Consider the following 15,301-nt stretch of genomic DNA (forward strand, 5'->3'; position numbering starts at 1 on the left):
TCTGATACATGTCTATATACATACATACAAACATACACACATACACATGTATATGCATATCAGACACACAGAGCCTGCAATGGCTTTAAGGCAGCCTCTGGGTAAAAGCAGGAATAAAAGTAAATCCAAGCCAAGTCATCTACTGACCTCGGGCTGCTCTACAATAAAATCAGTCATTCCACGTGCTGTCTTGCACATATGTGTGTCTCCCTAAACACCTACATCAGGGTGAATTGCAAACCTCAGAATGTACCTCAGTGCCACCTTGAAACAGAGCACAGCAAACACACTGAAGGTGAGGGACACTGGGTGCAGACCAGGGACACCAGCCCCAGCTATTCTCACTGGATCCAGCCTTATTCCCATCAAGGGATATATATATATAGTCTAATTCAGAGAATGCAGAGAGGAGAGGCCAGGGAACAGGGGCTAAGGGTGCCAGGTGTCAGTTTTTCTCAAAGCATTGGGCCCTGGTGGCTGCTGGGTTATATCCTCTTGGGAAGGGACAATGTTGGGATTCTGCTTCAGTCTGCTCCCAGACAAACTTTCAGCTGAGACAACAGAGCCAAGCAGGACTTGATACAGCAATGAGCAGGCAGTGGATGCAAGCGGCAGAGGTTTATTAAGTGAGAGTGATCAGAGCAGGAAGGAGTGGGACCCTGCCAGCCCAAAGGTGGCAGGGTAGGTGGTGGGCAGAGCTCAAGCAGGAGGAAGAAGCCAATTCTGCTCTTTAGGGCCGCAGCCATCAAGCAAGGGAGTCAGAGGCCCTGATCCAGTGCCTACCTTACTGCCCATGGATGCTCCCAGGGCAGTATTTGCATAGTGACCAGCTTAGTGCCCTTGACCTAAACAAGGGTTCCATAGTATGCAGAGGGGCCCAGCCTCTATCCTGGAACTCCTCCAGAAAAAGGGAAATTGAAGGCATTGGTTGGGTCCCCCCAAATAAGGGACCACTGGACCTATCGGAGGCCCAGCCCAAGGAGTGAAGCTTGGGGGCAGGGCAGGGGGGGATCTCTGTGGGCCTCCCCAGCAGCAGGAAGAGCTGGGATCAGGATGGTCCTTGAGAGTCCACAGAAAAAGACGCAGACAAAGTCAGAATGAGGTCGTTGTAGAAAATCCTCTCAGTCAGTAACAAAGAACATTGGGCACAGGGTGGAAAGTGCCAGTTGCTTTAGGCATGGGCTCCGGCCCAGGTAAACCAGACAGTGCCTCTGGAGAAGGCAGGGATGGATTTAGGCCCTCAGGCACAAGAACCCAAGTGGCCAGCCACGTGGCCTTGGGACGCCTGCGTCCAGCCTGGGTGGAAGGCCTGGGCCGAGGTTCCACCTCCCAGCACCGTCAAAGCCCAACCGGGATGCTGGGGTCACTGAGCGAGGTACTCAGGTTGATTCCCTGGGTGGGCTGCCACTCCTGCCAGGGAAGGTGCTGGTGGCCAGCCACCAGCCCCAGGCTGGAGGAAGGGCTCTGGGGTTATGTAGGAAGGACCTAGCTAGCAGGTCAGTGTTCTGGGGCAGTAAACATGGGGGCACAAGGTGAGAATAGGCCCTGAGGGCAGAGAGGTACAAGGTGACATGGACCTCAAGAGTGGTTTGTGCCGTGGACAGCCCAGACCCCTGAAGAAAGGACCACCTGAAGACAGAGGTTCCCCAGGTGAGATAAGGGGCATCCCCCACCCCCCAAATGTGGGGTTTCAAAAGATTCAGTGCTTGGGTCCCTGTCCCCTGGCTGAGCATTAAAGTAGCCAGAAGGAGGGAAGAGCAGGAGAGTGGGGACTCCAGAAATGCCAAAATACTGGGCTGTCGGGATGGGCCCACAGTTGTCACAGGCAGGGCTGTGGCTAGATGAGGGGCTAGGGTCTTCAGGGACATGCAGGATTTCTGGGCCGGGTAGGCTGGGGTCAGGGGAGGGGTCCCTCAGCTGCCCGGCCTGCCAGGCCCTAGCTTTCCTCCAGGTGGAGGCCGATGAACTCCTGGATGCACCTGCGGTACTGCAGCTCTGTAGGGCTGCTGCCTGGCAGGGGGCCTGGCTGGCCAGGGGGTGCCTCAGCTTCTCTCATCTCCTCAGCCATGCGGGCCAGGCGGAGCCTGAGGGTGGGGAACAGTTTGAGGTGATTCTGTCCCCACACACAGCCTCTGCCCCCTTTACAGTGACTACATCCCCAGGACCATGCCTGACTCACAATGTGACAATGTCAGCATTTGCTGCTTGGACTGCGATGGTCAGTGGGTCCTGCTGCTCCTGGTCCAAGGCATGTTGGTCAGCCCCCCGCTTCAGGAATAGACAGACCTGGCTGGGGGTGGAGGGGCTTATTGAGATAGCTCGAAGCTGAGGGGATGGCAGAACAAGAGAGACCCACGGAACTCACCCAGTGTGACCCAAGAGTGTAGCATGGTGCAAGGGTGCCCGGCCAAGGCTGTCTCTTTGGTTCACATCAGCTCCATTTTGTAGAAGGAACTCACAGACAATCAGGGAACCCTAGGGAATCCAGGGAAATCAGACTGAACCAGGAAAGGAGACTGGCAGGGCCTAGCACCCTGACCTCTTGCCATGAGCACCCCCCAAAACAGGAGCAAGCCTGTCTCTGCCTAGAGGAATAGAATGCACGCATAGGTATGCAGTCTTGTGTGCACAAGTCGGGTGTCCTGCCTGAGCTCACCCCTAGCACAGCCTGCACCAGTGGCGTCTTGCCCTCGTCTGCTGCATCAGCCCAGTTGACTTCAGCTCCGTGGGCCAGCGCTGCGGCCAGTGCAGGGAGATCACGAGTGCGTGCGGCTTGGTGTGCCAGGAGCCCAGGATGCAGCTCACGCACGTCTGCCAGGCTCCAGGCCTCAGCTTCTCCGTCAACCTCACTGCTGGACTCCTCGGACTCAGCAGCCTCTGCAGGAGGGAGAAGGATTGGGGGGGAGGGGAGGCTGAAACCTTCAAGGGTTTTGGGATGACGGCCTACATGGAGGCAGAGAGGCACACACCTACCTTCCTCCGTGACACTGTCCACCACAGAGCCTGTGCTGAAGGCCAGGACATCTGAACTGCCATCAGAGCTACCTCCTAGACCACTGTCACTGCTTAGACCTATAGGACCACAGGAAAGGGAATCTTTAGCACTTGGGGGTCCCAGAACACTGGAGGAAAGCTGGAGCCTGACCTATCCTTTAGCCGATTCTCCCCTTTAGGAGCAGGATAGCCCTTACTAGGGAACACCATGGAGTGCTGCCCAGGCTGAAAGGAAAGAGAAAAAAAACAAACAATAGCTCAGAGGGACAGGGGGAGCCCTCTCTTCCCAGTACAACCCAGAGCTCCCCTTCCCAGCCCTTTAGGTTTTAAGGTTTTCACAGCCCTGGTAACAATAGGAGCTATAGAGCCTGACAAGGTTGGTACTACAGCGCCCTCTGTTGTCACCCTTCAAATTTCATTAGTGCTTGGACACGCAATTGCTCCCTACATAAATTCCTGTGTGCGCACACAGAAGCCACACTTTACACATTACATTTTTTTTTTTTTACTGAAAGAGTCTTACAAGTTTACTCAGGCTGACTTTGAATTCACTATGTAGCACCGGATGGCCCTGAATGCATTAGAATCCTCCTGCCTCTTCTGTGTGAGTGCTGGGGTTACAGGTGTAAACCGTCATGCCTGGCTTCCACATATTACTACGCTTGACAGTCATGTGCTCGGCCCCAAGTTGGTGGTCGAGATTACTCTAGCCCATTGGTTCTCAGTGTTCCTAATGCTGTGACCCTTTAATAAAGTTCCTTGTATTTTGGTAACCCCCCCAACCATAAAATTATCTCATTGCTATTTCCTAATTGTAAGTTTGCTACTGTTATGAATTGTAATGTAAATATCTCATATGCAGGATATCTGAAATGCAACCCCAAAAGGGGTCAAGACCCACAGGCTGAGAGCTACTGCTTTAGATGTTTTCCAGTCTCAATCCTTTTGTGGCATCACCACCCTGTCCCAGTCTCTTTTGCAAGTTCTGGAGCAGGTGTCATCCACCCTGTCCACTCTCCAGAAGAGCCTCAACTGTCCCTGCTATGATACTTTCGCTAAGGATGGGGTATGGCTCTTGAGGAACACTGAGAGCACTGGAAGGGAATCTGTCCCAGCACTCACTGCGTGGACCAGCCCCGGCAGCCCCTGCGTCAAAGTAGGAGAAGAGGGAGTCCAGCTCGTCAGGGCAGAACAAGGAGTCTCGGCGGAACTTGCGCTCCACAGTGCCAGCTGCAAGGGATAAGATACGTATTCAGGTGGTTAAGACTGAGACGTGGGATGGGGAATGCCTCAGGACACTTAAGAGACAGACAGCCAGCTCCAAGGTGCCCTGCCTCCAGCCTACCCAACCCCACTGTAACATTGAGGGTTTGGTGGCTCCTCCCAGGGCTGCGTTCAGCCTGTCCCCAAACCTGCCCAAGTACATGAGCCCTCCCACCTGAGGACAAAGCAGCGATGGAGGGCAGGACAGGCTCAAGCCGGACCTTGCGGCGGGAAGTAGGGGCGTGGGGGGAGCTGTGAGGGCGCTGGCACTTCTGTGCCCTCCAGCGTCTTGGGGCTTCCCGGGTTGGTGCAGAGGTCAGCTTCCGCAGGAACTTCTTTTCAACATATTTGTCCTTGATCCATGCCTCTTTGTCCTGCCTGGACCAGAGGTGAACATGAGATTGCATCCATAGGCTGGGGCTCCCATGGTCAAGCTGGCTGTTCCCACCTCACCTGGAACTACTGGCTGTAGGTTTTTTAATGCCTGGTCCCTCACACTGGGCCTCATAGATCTGGTTCATGGTGCTATTTCCAAGCTCACACATCAGCTGTGGGGTGTAGTGCATGGGGATGTTAGTCCAAGTTCAAAGACCTAATTCCCACCCCCTCCCTACTTGGGCTATTTTACAAACCTTCAGCAGCTCTGGCTCCCAGGAATCCAGTGTCAGGGACCGTACCTTGGAGCAGTGAACACCCAAGCTCCTAGACAGAAATGGGACAGAGATGGGAAAAGACATGACTCTATCCAGAACCCCAGCCAGCCCTGTCTAGCCAGAGTCAAGGAGGACTACCTGTGGATGCCTGAGCACTCAATACAGAGCAGCACACCCAGGTTGATGCTGGCCCATCGAGGATCTGGCTGGCCACAGTCGCCACACTGGCTGTTGCCAGCCACACTCTGCACACGCTGCAGCACGCTCTCGCCCTTGACTCCACGTTCCCGAGAGTCCGTGGTAGAATCAATGCTACTTGTTGATGGTGACGCTGTGCGGTCCAGCCTCTGGTGAATGGTGTGAGGAGCCACTCAGCCCATCAGGAGCTTGACTCAACTCCCCAGAAGATCCCCAGTTAGAAGGATCGGCATAGACTGGGGCCCCCTCAAACACAAATCTGCACGCATGTACACATGCAAACACTGCACATACACATACACACATGCACACACTAGCTGCACAAGCATGAAGTAGCCTACAGGAGCTGTTTCGGGGGGGGGTACATAGACATATACATGGGGAAAGAGAGAAGCAGCACACCTCACTATAGCAGCTGTCTGGACTTTCCCGGTAGGCAGAGGCAATGCTAGCCTGCACAGCTTGAACCCAAGCCTGTCTTAGCTTCTCAGAGTCAGCCTGCAGCATACAGCTCCTGTAGGGAGGGGCTGGTCAGCCTGTGTAAGCAGGGCTTTCCCCAACCTTTCCTGGGGTTAGGCCTCCTCACTTGGTAGGTGACACAACTTCAAAGCAGAACCTCCGTTCAATGTCCTCGCACGGCTTCACAGAACACAGGCGGAGGTCGTCCACCACCACAGTCAGTGCATCCTGTTGGCGGCACAAGCTTACCACTCTCATACCCATTTTCTCCTTTATCTCAGACTCAAGCAAAAATGTGTTTATAACTCCCTGCTCCTGCTCCCTTGACCTTTTTACACTTTGGTGCCTGTCTGTGTCCTCGGCCCTGTGCCGTCACCCACGTAGCAGCCCAACCCATGATCTAAACGGGGAGGAGTCTGGCCAAGGGTGACCCTGTCCCCCAGCACACCTTGAGTTTCTTCTGGTAGACCAGCTGGCTGTTCTGAATGGAGAACCATCGTCTGGGTGAGGGAAAATGTGAGACAAGAGGTCAGGCAGAGCTGGCTCCACATCTACTCCGCCCTCAGCCCTGCCTGAGGGGGCCCTTACCGATTCCATGTCTTGAAGGCATTGCTGGCTCTCTTGAAGAGGTAGCCCTCCATCACCACGCCACTTGGTGCATCCACATCAAACTCCGCTTTTGGCTCATCATAGGAAAAGTCCTAAGGGTAGAGCTGGACCTCGGGGAGTGCCCATCCTTGAAGGATCCCATCCCCTCCCCAGGCTCACCCCAGACAGAAGCTAAAATGAGGCACATGCTCAGGGAACCTCTGCCCACCACAACCATTTCCTGGCCAAGCAAGGCCCTTTGTCTAAAGACCCTATGGGAAGATCCCTTGTGTTCACAGCTGGTCCTCAGTATTCCAGCCCCCACTACTAGGCTTGCAGGAACAAGCAGGCTATGATCAGGAAGGAAGCTGCACTCCCTGTCTACCCCCCCACCCCCCGCCCCATCCTGAGTGTTTCATGCACTTTGCCAGCTGGGCCTTCTCCAGCTGCCCGACAGAGCCCCATTCACAAGCCAGTGGGCCTTGGGTGTCCTGTGTGTCCTGTTGTCTGACGGGCCAGGCCAGTAGAGGGAAGAAGGCCTTACCACCTGCTCTGAGCCTGAGCAGGGACAGGAAGATACAGCTGCCACCACCCCTATAAGACGGGACTGGCCAGATTCATCTTGCTGGTGCTACCAACTAGCTGGCCTACAGGTTCCACCCAAAGGGCAGCAGGAGCACTGAGGTGGGGAGGTGTCCTCGGTGCTGAAACACCCCAGAAAGAGAGCATCTGAATAACCCATTGGATAACCCAGAGTGCAGTTCTCTTACCTGCAGCAGTGTCTGAGGTTCCCAAGCAGGATGGAGGGGAAAAGAGAAAGAAAGAACCCATGAATGATGACTCTGATCCCAAAGACTGCCAGGTCCTTTTATCCCACCTGCAGTCAATCTCTGTCCTGGGGGTAGGGTGGATGGAACCACTGTTCACCAGAGGGAGCCCATGACTAGTCATAGAGGTGCCCACAGCCTCTAAGGTATTGGTTCTCAACCTGTGGGTCATCATCCCTTTGGAGGTTGTGTACCAAATATCCTATGTATCAGATATTTGCGTTACAATTTATAACAGTAGCAAAATTACAGGTATGAAGTAGCAAAAAAATAATTTTATGGTTGAGGCTCACCCATAAACATAAGGAGCTGTATTAAAGGGTCACAGTGCTAGGGAGGTGGAGAACCACTGCTCTAAGGAGTGAGGTTCCAGGTCCCAGCTCCAGCCTTTCCATGTATCAGGCTCACTGTATCAGAGTCAGCCTGCAGCACATGGCTCCCGTAGGGAGTGACTGGTCAGCCTGGGTAAGCAGGGCTTTCCCCAACTTAAAGGTGGGGCCCCTCCCTCTGCTCCACATTCAGACAGCAATTGCTGCAAGGCCTAATGGGTGATAAAGTGGACAGTCTTGGGAAGAGGGGCAGAGTTTGTGGATGTGTCTACTGGAGGCCCGGGTCAGACTCGTGGAATGGTGATGACATTCTCCCATACTCAGGGAGACGGGGCTGCAGGGCCTCACCCGTTGCTGGATGGCAGCATGCTTGCGCTCCATCTCACGCTTTTCCACTGCGGAATCAATCACAAGCTGGTCCAGCTGTGGGGAGGGCATCACAGGAAGACAGTGGATCCCTTCCCAAGACCTTACCCAGGAGCCCCCACTGAAGGCTATCATTGAGCTACTCCTGTAGGCTCACCTCAGCTGCCAGTTTCTTCATGTAGGGGTCCAGTTGGTGTAGAAGGCTATATCCCTGCTGGAAGAAGCTGTACTGGGCATGCATGAAGGACAGCATCTGTCGGTGAAAGCAGAGCCCAAGTGAGGCCAAGCTCTCGTTGTTCAAACTATGCCCATAGGTACCTCCCAACACAAGCACTCACAGAATCTAAGATCTCAAACTTCTTCTTGGCCTGGAGGACATTGATCTGCCAGAGGAAGAGCAAACAGGTAAAGTGTCACAGTCCAGAAGCCCATGGCCTCTACTTTTCCAGAATCTACCTGGACTGCTTATAGATCTAAAACCCCCAGGTAGTTTTTAGGTCTCTGTGTGGTATTAGCTTCATCCTCCCCTGGATCCAGTCTTTCCCCTTGTCTGAATATGAGGTTGCACCTGGATGAAACCAAGAATTCTCAACCTTGCCCATATCTCTAGAGGCTTCCTGTGTAAGATCAAGGCATCCACCCCCTACAGCTTACCCTACCCTCCAGGTGTTTGCAGGGTGTTATCCCTACCCACTGGAGAAGACACATCTCTATTGCCCCACAGCTAACCTGGAGCACATAGTCCAGTGCCAAGTGACGGAAGCACTTCCGGGTGAGAGTGAGGGCACCTGTGGCCTCCTCTACTTCATGGGGCCGGTGCCTTGGGGCTTGGGCATTCCTCACCAAGGACAATTCCATGTCCTCCCGCACTTTGTCAAACTGCTTCTTTGTCTCTTTGAACTTCCGCACATCCCTGAGTGCCAGTCAACGTAGGTGCCAAGAGTCAGAGGTCAGAAAAGGAGCAGGACACAGTAGGTTTCAGTTAGCCTGGGATCTCTTTCTTGCCACACATCCACCCCCTCAACTGGTTCCTGAGGAGGGTCTTTTTCCTTAACTCCCTATGCTAGGATCTACCTAACCTTTTCCTCCCTCTTCTCTGTTCTAGGACTTTTCAGTCCTTCATCGACTTACTCTACATCTGCCCAGCCTTATCCCTAACTCCAGACCCATGTGTCAGCCTGCGTCTCCTCTAGGGTATGAGGATAAATTACAACTCCTGCTTCCTCCACCCTGCCCTGTCTATCCCATCTCCTAGTCTTTGCCCCTGTTGGTTGAACCTCCTGTCAGAGGGCAAAGACCTCTCACAATCTGAAGCCTTGGCCAAGGACCTGATGCCCTTCTTATCCTGAAGATGGACCGTGGAATTCAGCTTTCACCATGGCACTTGACTATAGGGCTGGGGGCTTGGCTGGTAGCTCTGGTCACTCACTCTTTGACAAAGTTATGGAGCTGCTGCCGCACCGATCTCTGGGCCTGGTCAAACAGGATCTAGGGCGGAGGCAGGATAGAGGTTATTTGGGTCACTACTGACAGGACAAAGTCCAATCCCCTACCAGTTGAGAATTGGGATCCCTGCCCATCTCTTCCGGGGCCCCAGCTCTCTATAAAAACACTAGCGACAGAATCTGTCATGTACCAGGGGAGCCTCTTGGGGGCTAGGGGCAACAGCTGTAGCCACCTGCTCATCTTCCCACATGGCTCTTAGCCAGTCTGGAGGTCAATATGATGGCAGGCAGGCCTCTAAACTCCACCCTCAGCTTCTGCATGGGCTGCCTCAGGCTGATTACCAGCAATAAGAAGGACTCGGGGCAGAGAGCTCCCACGGGGCCTGGCCTGGAGAAGGTAGTAGCTGATTGCTGGGAACTGGTTTCCTGTCATTCTCCACACATACTCGTGACCCACAGTGACACATGGAGGGCTGGACCAAGCCAGGGGTAGATAGACAGACCGGCAGCTGCCAGGATGAGCCATCCCAAGCTGGTTTATTTCTGAGCTTCTCATGGTCTGGCCAAGTAGGGGCCCCTTGTTTAGTCTGGGACTCTTGATTCTCAGGCCATGGTCTATTCCCATCCCACTGAGAGTTGGCCTGTTCTATGTGTCTATTCACATCAGTGCTGGTGCCCTATGTCCTACCCTGATGGCGGCGAAGATGTCACCCAGATATAAGTTGGTCTGGGGTGGAGAGCTCTGCCCAGCTTCAGGTAGAGATGAAACTTCCAAGGTTTCCTCACCTCAAGGCACCGCTGCCCTCAGGTCTGAGCTGTGTGCTGCCTCCTCTGCCCTGGGATTTAGTCTGGCCACAGCTGGGGACATGGCAGCTCCCCTGGAAACATCCCTCACATTGCACTGACTCATAGACTTGGAGTGGCTACCATTTCTATAGATTAAAGGAGCAGAACATGGCCTTTCTCACTCATGGCCACCGGTTCAGCTACCTAAAAATAAGTCAGGTTTACTCTGGGCTAGGCAGGGCCTTCAGGAGACATGTTGTGGACTCAGATGGAAGTTGAGACCCCACATGCCCCATGGGGCTCACCGTATGATAGTTGACCATCTCCTGCAGGCTGTCTCCAAACCTCTGCAGGCATTCCTGAAGAAAAGCATGGGGAAGACCATAGTAGGATGAGCAGTGGGGCTGATGTCATACAGACCACATAGGTAGTGTCTCCTTCAAATCCATAAAGACTCCTCCCTGACCACCCATTAGGGTTAGGTGAACTGAAGCAGAGTGCGGATACCCAGTGTTTATGATCTAGACACCCATTAGGGGGCTTTCTCCCTTCCCCCACCCCCACACTGACACCTCACCGAAATGACAGTGTCACCCTGGCACTGCTGGGACAGGTCTCGAACGCCGCTCACAAAGAGCCTGTTAGTGGTAACGTAGGCTTTGCCAGCTTCAATCATGCCACTGCACAGTTTGACCAGCTGCAAGTGGGATAGAATGGGCAAAATGAGGGCTTGACAGTTTCTCTAAGCTGGTAACGTAGATCCACCACAAGGCCAGGCCATAGAAGACACAGCCAGAGGCGGTCAGAATTCAACTCAGGCCCATCAGCATCCAGACATAGTTGCCCCCCTTCAGTTCAGGACTAAGGACATACTATCGTATCTGCCTGGTATTCAGAGGAGCATTGGGAAGAAGAGGTTGGTGTTATCTGGGTCTGAGCTCTGGGCTGAAGGGCTGGCAGACACAGACACTGAAAGCAGATGACACAGGGCTGGAGTGTGAGTACGGCCCCACAGGGTCAGAGGGCCAGACAGCACATAGCCTCCTGCCTTCTCGGGCTCTGAAGCTTGCTCCCTCTCCCCTTCCCTACCCTTATCCTTGGTCCCCTACCCCAGTCACACTAGACACAACAAGCACAGCAGTTGTTTCCTGTTTAATAGGCATCTCCAACATAGGTAGATATACTTGGAGTCACCCCCTAGTTTCAGACTGGGCTTGGAGTGCGCCAAGTACTGCTGGGCCCTTTATGTACCGCGGGATCTGTCTCTTACCTTGTCCAGTTTAGCCTCGATCTCAACCACATCTGTTTCTACCTCGTCAATGGTTGCCCTACAACAAGAATTGGGTAGTTAGATTAGCTGGAGTTTCATCTCCTCTTGCCTCTCCCCAGGGTTTTTGCTGCTAGAAGGGGGTTCTGGGAAACTGAGGCTGAGACAGGCAAGAACCCTGCTTGATGGACATAACTAGGACCCAGGTCTAGCACTTTGGAACTACCCAGTGCCCGCCAGACAGGCTGAAGCCACCTGGCCATACCACGGGGACTATCAAGCATCTCTCTCTCTCTCTCTCTCTCTCTCTCTCTCTCTCTCTCTCTCTCTCTCTCTCTCTCTCTCCCTCTCCCTGTCTCTCTCTGTGTCTGTCTCTGTTTCCCTCCCTCCCTCCCCCCATCACACACACCCTATAGTGTAGCTATGCCCTATGAACCTGTGAACACAAGTTTTAGTTCTTAAGCTTAATAATACTAATGTCTCATGCTGTGATGTTGGTGTCCATGACAGTCCTCTCTGGGGCTCAGAGTTGAACTTGGACCCCATTTGGACAGCTCCTCCTCAATTGGAAAGAGTTTATCCCTCACTTCTTTGCCCCAACTCCAGACCACTTTGGCCAGCAGTTAAGGACACTAAAGAAGGCTGATCATGAAGCAACAGACAGCTAAGGGACAATACCTCAAACTAGTGAGAAAAAGCTTCTCCATCTCCCCCAACCTCAATATTCCATCTAGCTCAGTCCAGCCAGAAGGAGGTCTCTTTAGAGTCTATTTCCATCAATCCAGCCTGATAACGAAGATGTCCCAGGGAGGGAGGAGTTAATGATGACATCACCAGGAGAAGCCAGGGAGAATCCCGGAAGCCAAAGGCAGATGGACCAGGCACGTGACACCCCCCCCAACTCCAACTTGGGAACAGGAAATAAGGAAATAAGGGCAGGCTCCCAGCAGTCCCCCACCTCATACAATCAGCTCAGCTGGTGAGCTACGCCCATCTGGCCTATGTGGAAAGAGGCACCTTGGGAACATAATAGGCCAAGGGTTTAGACAGACCTCTAGGAACAAGTCTTACACTGGCTGCGGGTGAGTTATCAGAGGGAAAGCCACCTAGTTCTAGCAGCTCCTTACCCCTTTCTGCCCTAGTCTCTAGAAATGCAAGGAGAAAGATCTGTTCTAAGGTTTTCCTGAGTAAAGGGCTTGAGAAACACATGGGGCACAGTTTAGTGTGTCCTCAATTAAGACCTGGGGCTGAAATGCCAGGCTGTCCTAGCCAGGACCCTTAAAGGTCCTGGCCATCAGACTCATCCCTTCCTGAGGGCTAGCTAAGGCACCATGAATCCTACAGCAGAGAAGAGGCAGGAGTAGAGCTGCAGCATCTAACTGAACCATTGGCATCCATGCCTGTAAAGGATACCCCACAGCCTGCCTTGCTTGGGAAAAATGCCCTTTAGCTACAAGCCTAACACAGGCTACTACAGGAGGCTCTGGCCCAGAACTCTGACCAATATAAGAGCCAGAAGTTCCCAGAACACAGATGTAACTATCTGCCTAGGAGAGCACGATTCAAGGCTTCCCCAAGCAGGCCTGACAGCCCAGACAGCTGCATGGAGAGCTGCAGCTGGCCAGGGAGCCAGGAACTGGGAGGGGCTGCACCAGGAGCTGACATATGTACTCACAAAGATGTGGGAACATGGTGGGCACTTAGTGGAGGCTCAGGGAGCCAGCACTCTGTCCTAGGAATCTCTCAGCACTCCCTTCCTCAGCCAAGGACCTGAGGCATCCCCCTCCTGCCCTATGCTTGTCTCAACTGCCAGGGACTTCCTTAGCAGCTTGGAAGTTGGGGAGGAGCCCCCTCACCAAAGCCATGACTCAGCGCTTGAAGCCCCACCCAGGGCAGGGCTTGCAGCCAAGGCTGGGCGGCTTCTCTTCCGGGGCTCCCCTGCACCCCCACCCACAGCTTCAGGGACTATGAGACATTCCTAAGGCTGTCACAAGCCCTTATCCTAAGCCAGGAGCCCCAAAGCAAAACTCCCACAATTTCCAGGTTGGGGTCTGGGCTCTACCTCACATCCACATCCTTCAGCCAGGTCCACCCTGCCCCACCTAAAGGTTCTTGGCCAGAAAGACCCAAGTTATAACCTCAGTAACACCTTAGAGTGGACAAGGTACTCTTAAACCCATCAAATCACAGCCCACCCAAAACTACTGAGCCAGGTTTCCATGACCCCAGAACCAAAGTCCAGAGAGTCAACCCCCACCCCAACACTCCCTCCCCCCACCACAGAAGCAATGTTAAACCTAATCAGTTGCCACATCTAATGCAGCCCACAAGTCCAACTGGCTGGCTATAGCAAAGGTCCAGAAGTGAATGGATTTCTGCTTAGGCCCAAATCCCTCCACAAGGCAGGGTGGAGCCAGAGCTCCTCAGAAAGGGTTCAGGGCAAAGATAAGAGTGCTTCAGATGGGGCCAAGTCCCCAGCACGGAGGCCTTGTCTGTGCTTCTTATCAAGCCTGGATGCAGAATTATGGGGCATCTGGGTCTCTCAGAGCGCTCAATCACTCAGCAATAGAAAACAGGAAAGCATAGATGATTGCCTCAAGTCCCCTGCCTACAGTCATGAACACTCTTGGCTAACACTAATGCTCCAAGGCTCCTGAGGTTTTTCTTGCTGACTCTTTTGCAAGGTGGTTTTTAAAAAGAGCTGGGCTGGGGCAGACCCCCCCAGAGATCCAGCATGCATGTACATATGTGGTCAAGCACACATGTGCAAAGGCATGATATAAGCTTATACACGAACATGCATGTATGCATGTAGTAGTATTACACACACAGACATGTGTTCCAGTGACATGGTGCACACATGTGCATGGACATGTGCACCCACGTTAAAACACACACCTGCATACACTAACATGTATCTCCTAGCATGGCAAATATGGTTCATGAATCCACAGAGAAGTGGCACATGTACATACATGTGTGCACCCTCACTAGGCTATGTGCACGCATCAAGCATACCAACCCAGTGTCACAGCTCGTCTACACCTACATGTACTTAGTCAGTCACCTCCTCCAAGGAGGGGCAGAATATGTTTCCCTGTGTACACGCATATACAGAGGGGATATAAGTAGGGGATCCATTCCTGCTTGCCAAATGTCACCCAATGAAACAGATGTGTATCTGTGTGACCATGTGGTTCACATAGATGTGCAGTCCAGGAACAATAAAAGCAACAAACTCAGAGGTGAACAAGACCCATACCCTCCCACCTAAACATGACTTCCTCATCCCCACAGCACCAATCCTCCAGGCTCCTGGGTCATCTATACCACCCACTCTCGCCAAGGTGTCCATCTCAGGCTCTGATGGCTCCAGTTGGCTGCACCCATACCCTGCTCTGGTCATATGAACCAAGATAGAAACCAGGGACAGGTGAAGCAGGGTGCCAAACAATCCGAGCCAGAACGGGACTACAGGGCCCAGGGGGAGCTCAGTACTTGTGGCATAGGAAAGCACAAACACAAAGGAGAGCGGACAGTTCTAGAGGTGGCACTGAACGCGAATGCCCAGTGGTACACGACTGCCCAAGACAGTTGAGCACTCACCCCCGCGCGCGAGGTGATCAGTACAGGGGCGTCTTTTGTTCCGGTCCCCCGAGGCCGGAGGCGGAGCTGCGCGCCTTGGGGGACCACGACTCCGGCTCCGACCGGCTTATCCAGGCCAGGTCTTCGGCTCCATCCAGGTGGGCTCGGAGCGGTCACGATGCTGGGCATCCCTTCCCCGCCCCCGGCACAAAGGCGGCTCCCCATCCCTGCCCGTGCCCTACCCCAGGCCCGCTGCACACCTGAAGCGCGGCGAGTCCTTGATGCATTCCTCGAACTCTACCGTCATGGCTGCGGCGAGCGGCGCTCACTGGACCGAGGACCACGACGCGTCGAGCGGCATCCCCGGCTGGTAGACGGTCCGTCGCGCCCGCGCAGCGCCCCGCGCCCGCCCGCTTCGGAATGAGGCCGGCGCGCCGCTGCCCCGCCCCGCCTGTCACCGCTGGGGAGCGTCGCCAAAGTCTGCCGCCGCTTGCACCACCCGCTGTCACCTCCGGGGAGCGTCGCTAAATGCGTCGCTGCA

At 53.9% G+C, this 15,301-nt stretch overlaps 1 protein-coding gene across 3 annotated transcripts; it reads right to left on the reverse strand.

Moving 5' to 3' along the window:
* Positions 1–603: 603 nt before the first annotated feature.
* Positions 604–15,189, reverse strand: Acap3 (ArfGAP with coiled-coil, ankyrin repeat and PH domains 3). 3 transcript variants are annotated; one of them, XM_005079225.4, is made up of 24 exons: positions 15,021–15,189; positions 11,179–11,236; positions 10,486–10,605; positions 10,214–10,267; positions 9,107–9,165; positions 8,407–8,590; positions 8,016–8,060; positions 7,835–7,930; positions 7,660–7,734; positions 6,926–6,937; positions 6,156–6,268; positions 6,016–6,067; positions 5,695–5,795; positions 5,511–5,622; positions 5,049–5,257; positions 4,890–4,959; positions 4,711–4,805; positions 4,433–4,635; positions 4,117–4,224; positions 2,974–3,072; positions 2,657–2,877; positions 2,366–2,475; positions 2,180–2,290; positions 604–2,084 (listed from the first exon to the last, which is right to left on the reverse strand). In XM_005079225.4, exons 1-24 carry the CDS (start codon positions 15,065–15,067, stop codon positions 1,937–1,939), a joined length of 2,502 nt encoding a protein of 833 aa, XP_005079282.1. In that variant the 5' UTR covers positions 15,068–15,189; the 3' UTR covers positions 604–1,936. The 3 variants fall into 3 exon arrangements, with proteins under 3 accessions (XP_005079282.1, XP_021088267.1, XP_021088268.1); XM_021232608.2 differs by lacking the exon at positions 15,021–15,189 and adding an exon at positions 14,782–14,919; XM_021232609.2 differs by lacking the exons at positions 10,214–10,267; positions 10,486–10,605; positions 11,179–11,236; positions 15,021–15,189 and adding an exon at positions 9,909–10,041.
* Between the last annotated feature and the right edge of the window lie 112 nt (positions 15,190–15,301).

Source organism: Mesocricetus auratus, unplaced genomic scaffold (assembly GCF_017639785.1).
Source record: "Mesocricetus auratus isolate SY011 unplaced genomic scaffold, BCM_Maur_2.0 Super-Scaffold_100042, whole genome shotgun sequence".
Taxonomy (NCBI): domain Eukaryota; kingdom Metazoa; phylum Chordata; class Mammalia; order Rodentia; family Cricetidae; genus Mesocricetus; species Mesocricetus auratus.

Coding starts and splice junctions, on each gene's coding strand:
- Acap3 (XM_005079225.4), bottom strand. CDS start 15,067: ATGACGGTAGAGTTCGAGGAATGCATCAAGGACTCGCCGCGCTTCAG. Junction 8,591..9,106: donor CTCCATAACTTTGTCAAAGA/GTGAGTGACCAG, acceptor ACTGGCACTCAG/GGATGTGCGGAAGTTCAAAG. Junction 6,068..6,155: donor GCCTTCAAGACATGGAATCG/GTAAGGGCCCCC, acceptor TCCCTCACCCAG/ACGATGGTTCTCCATTCAGA.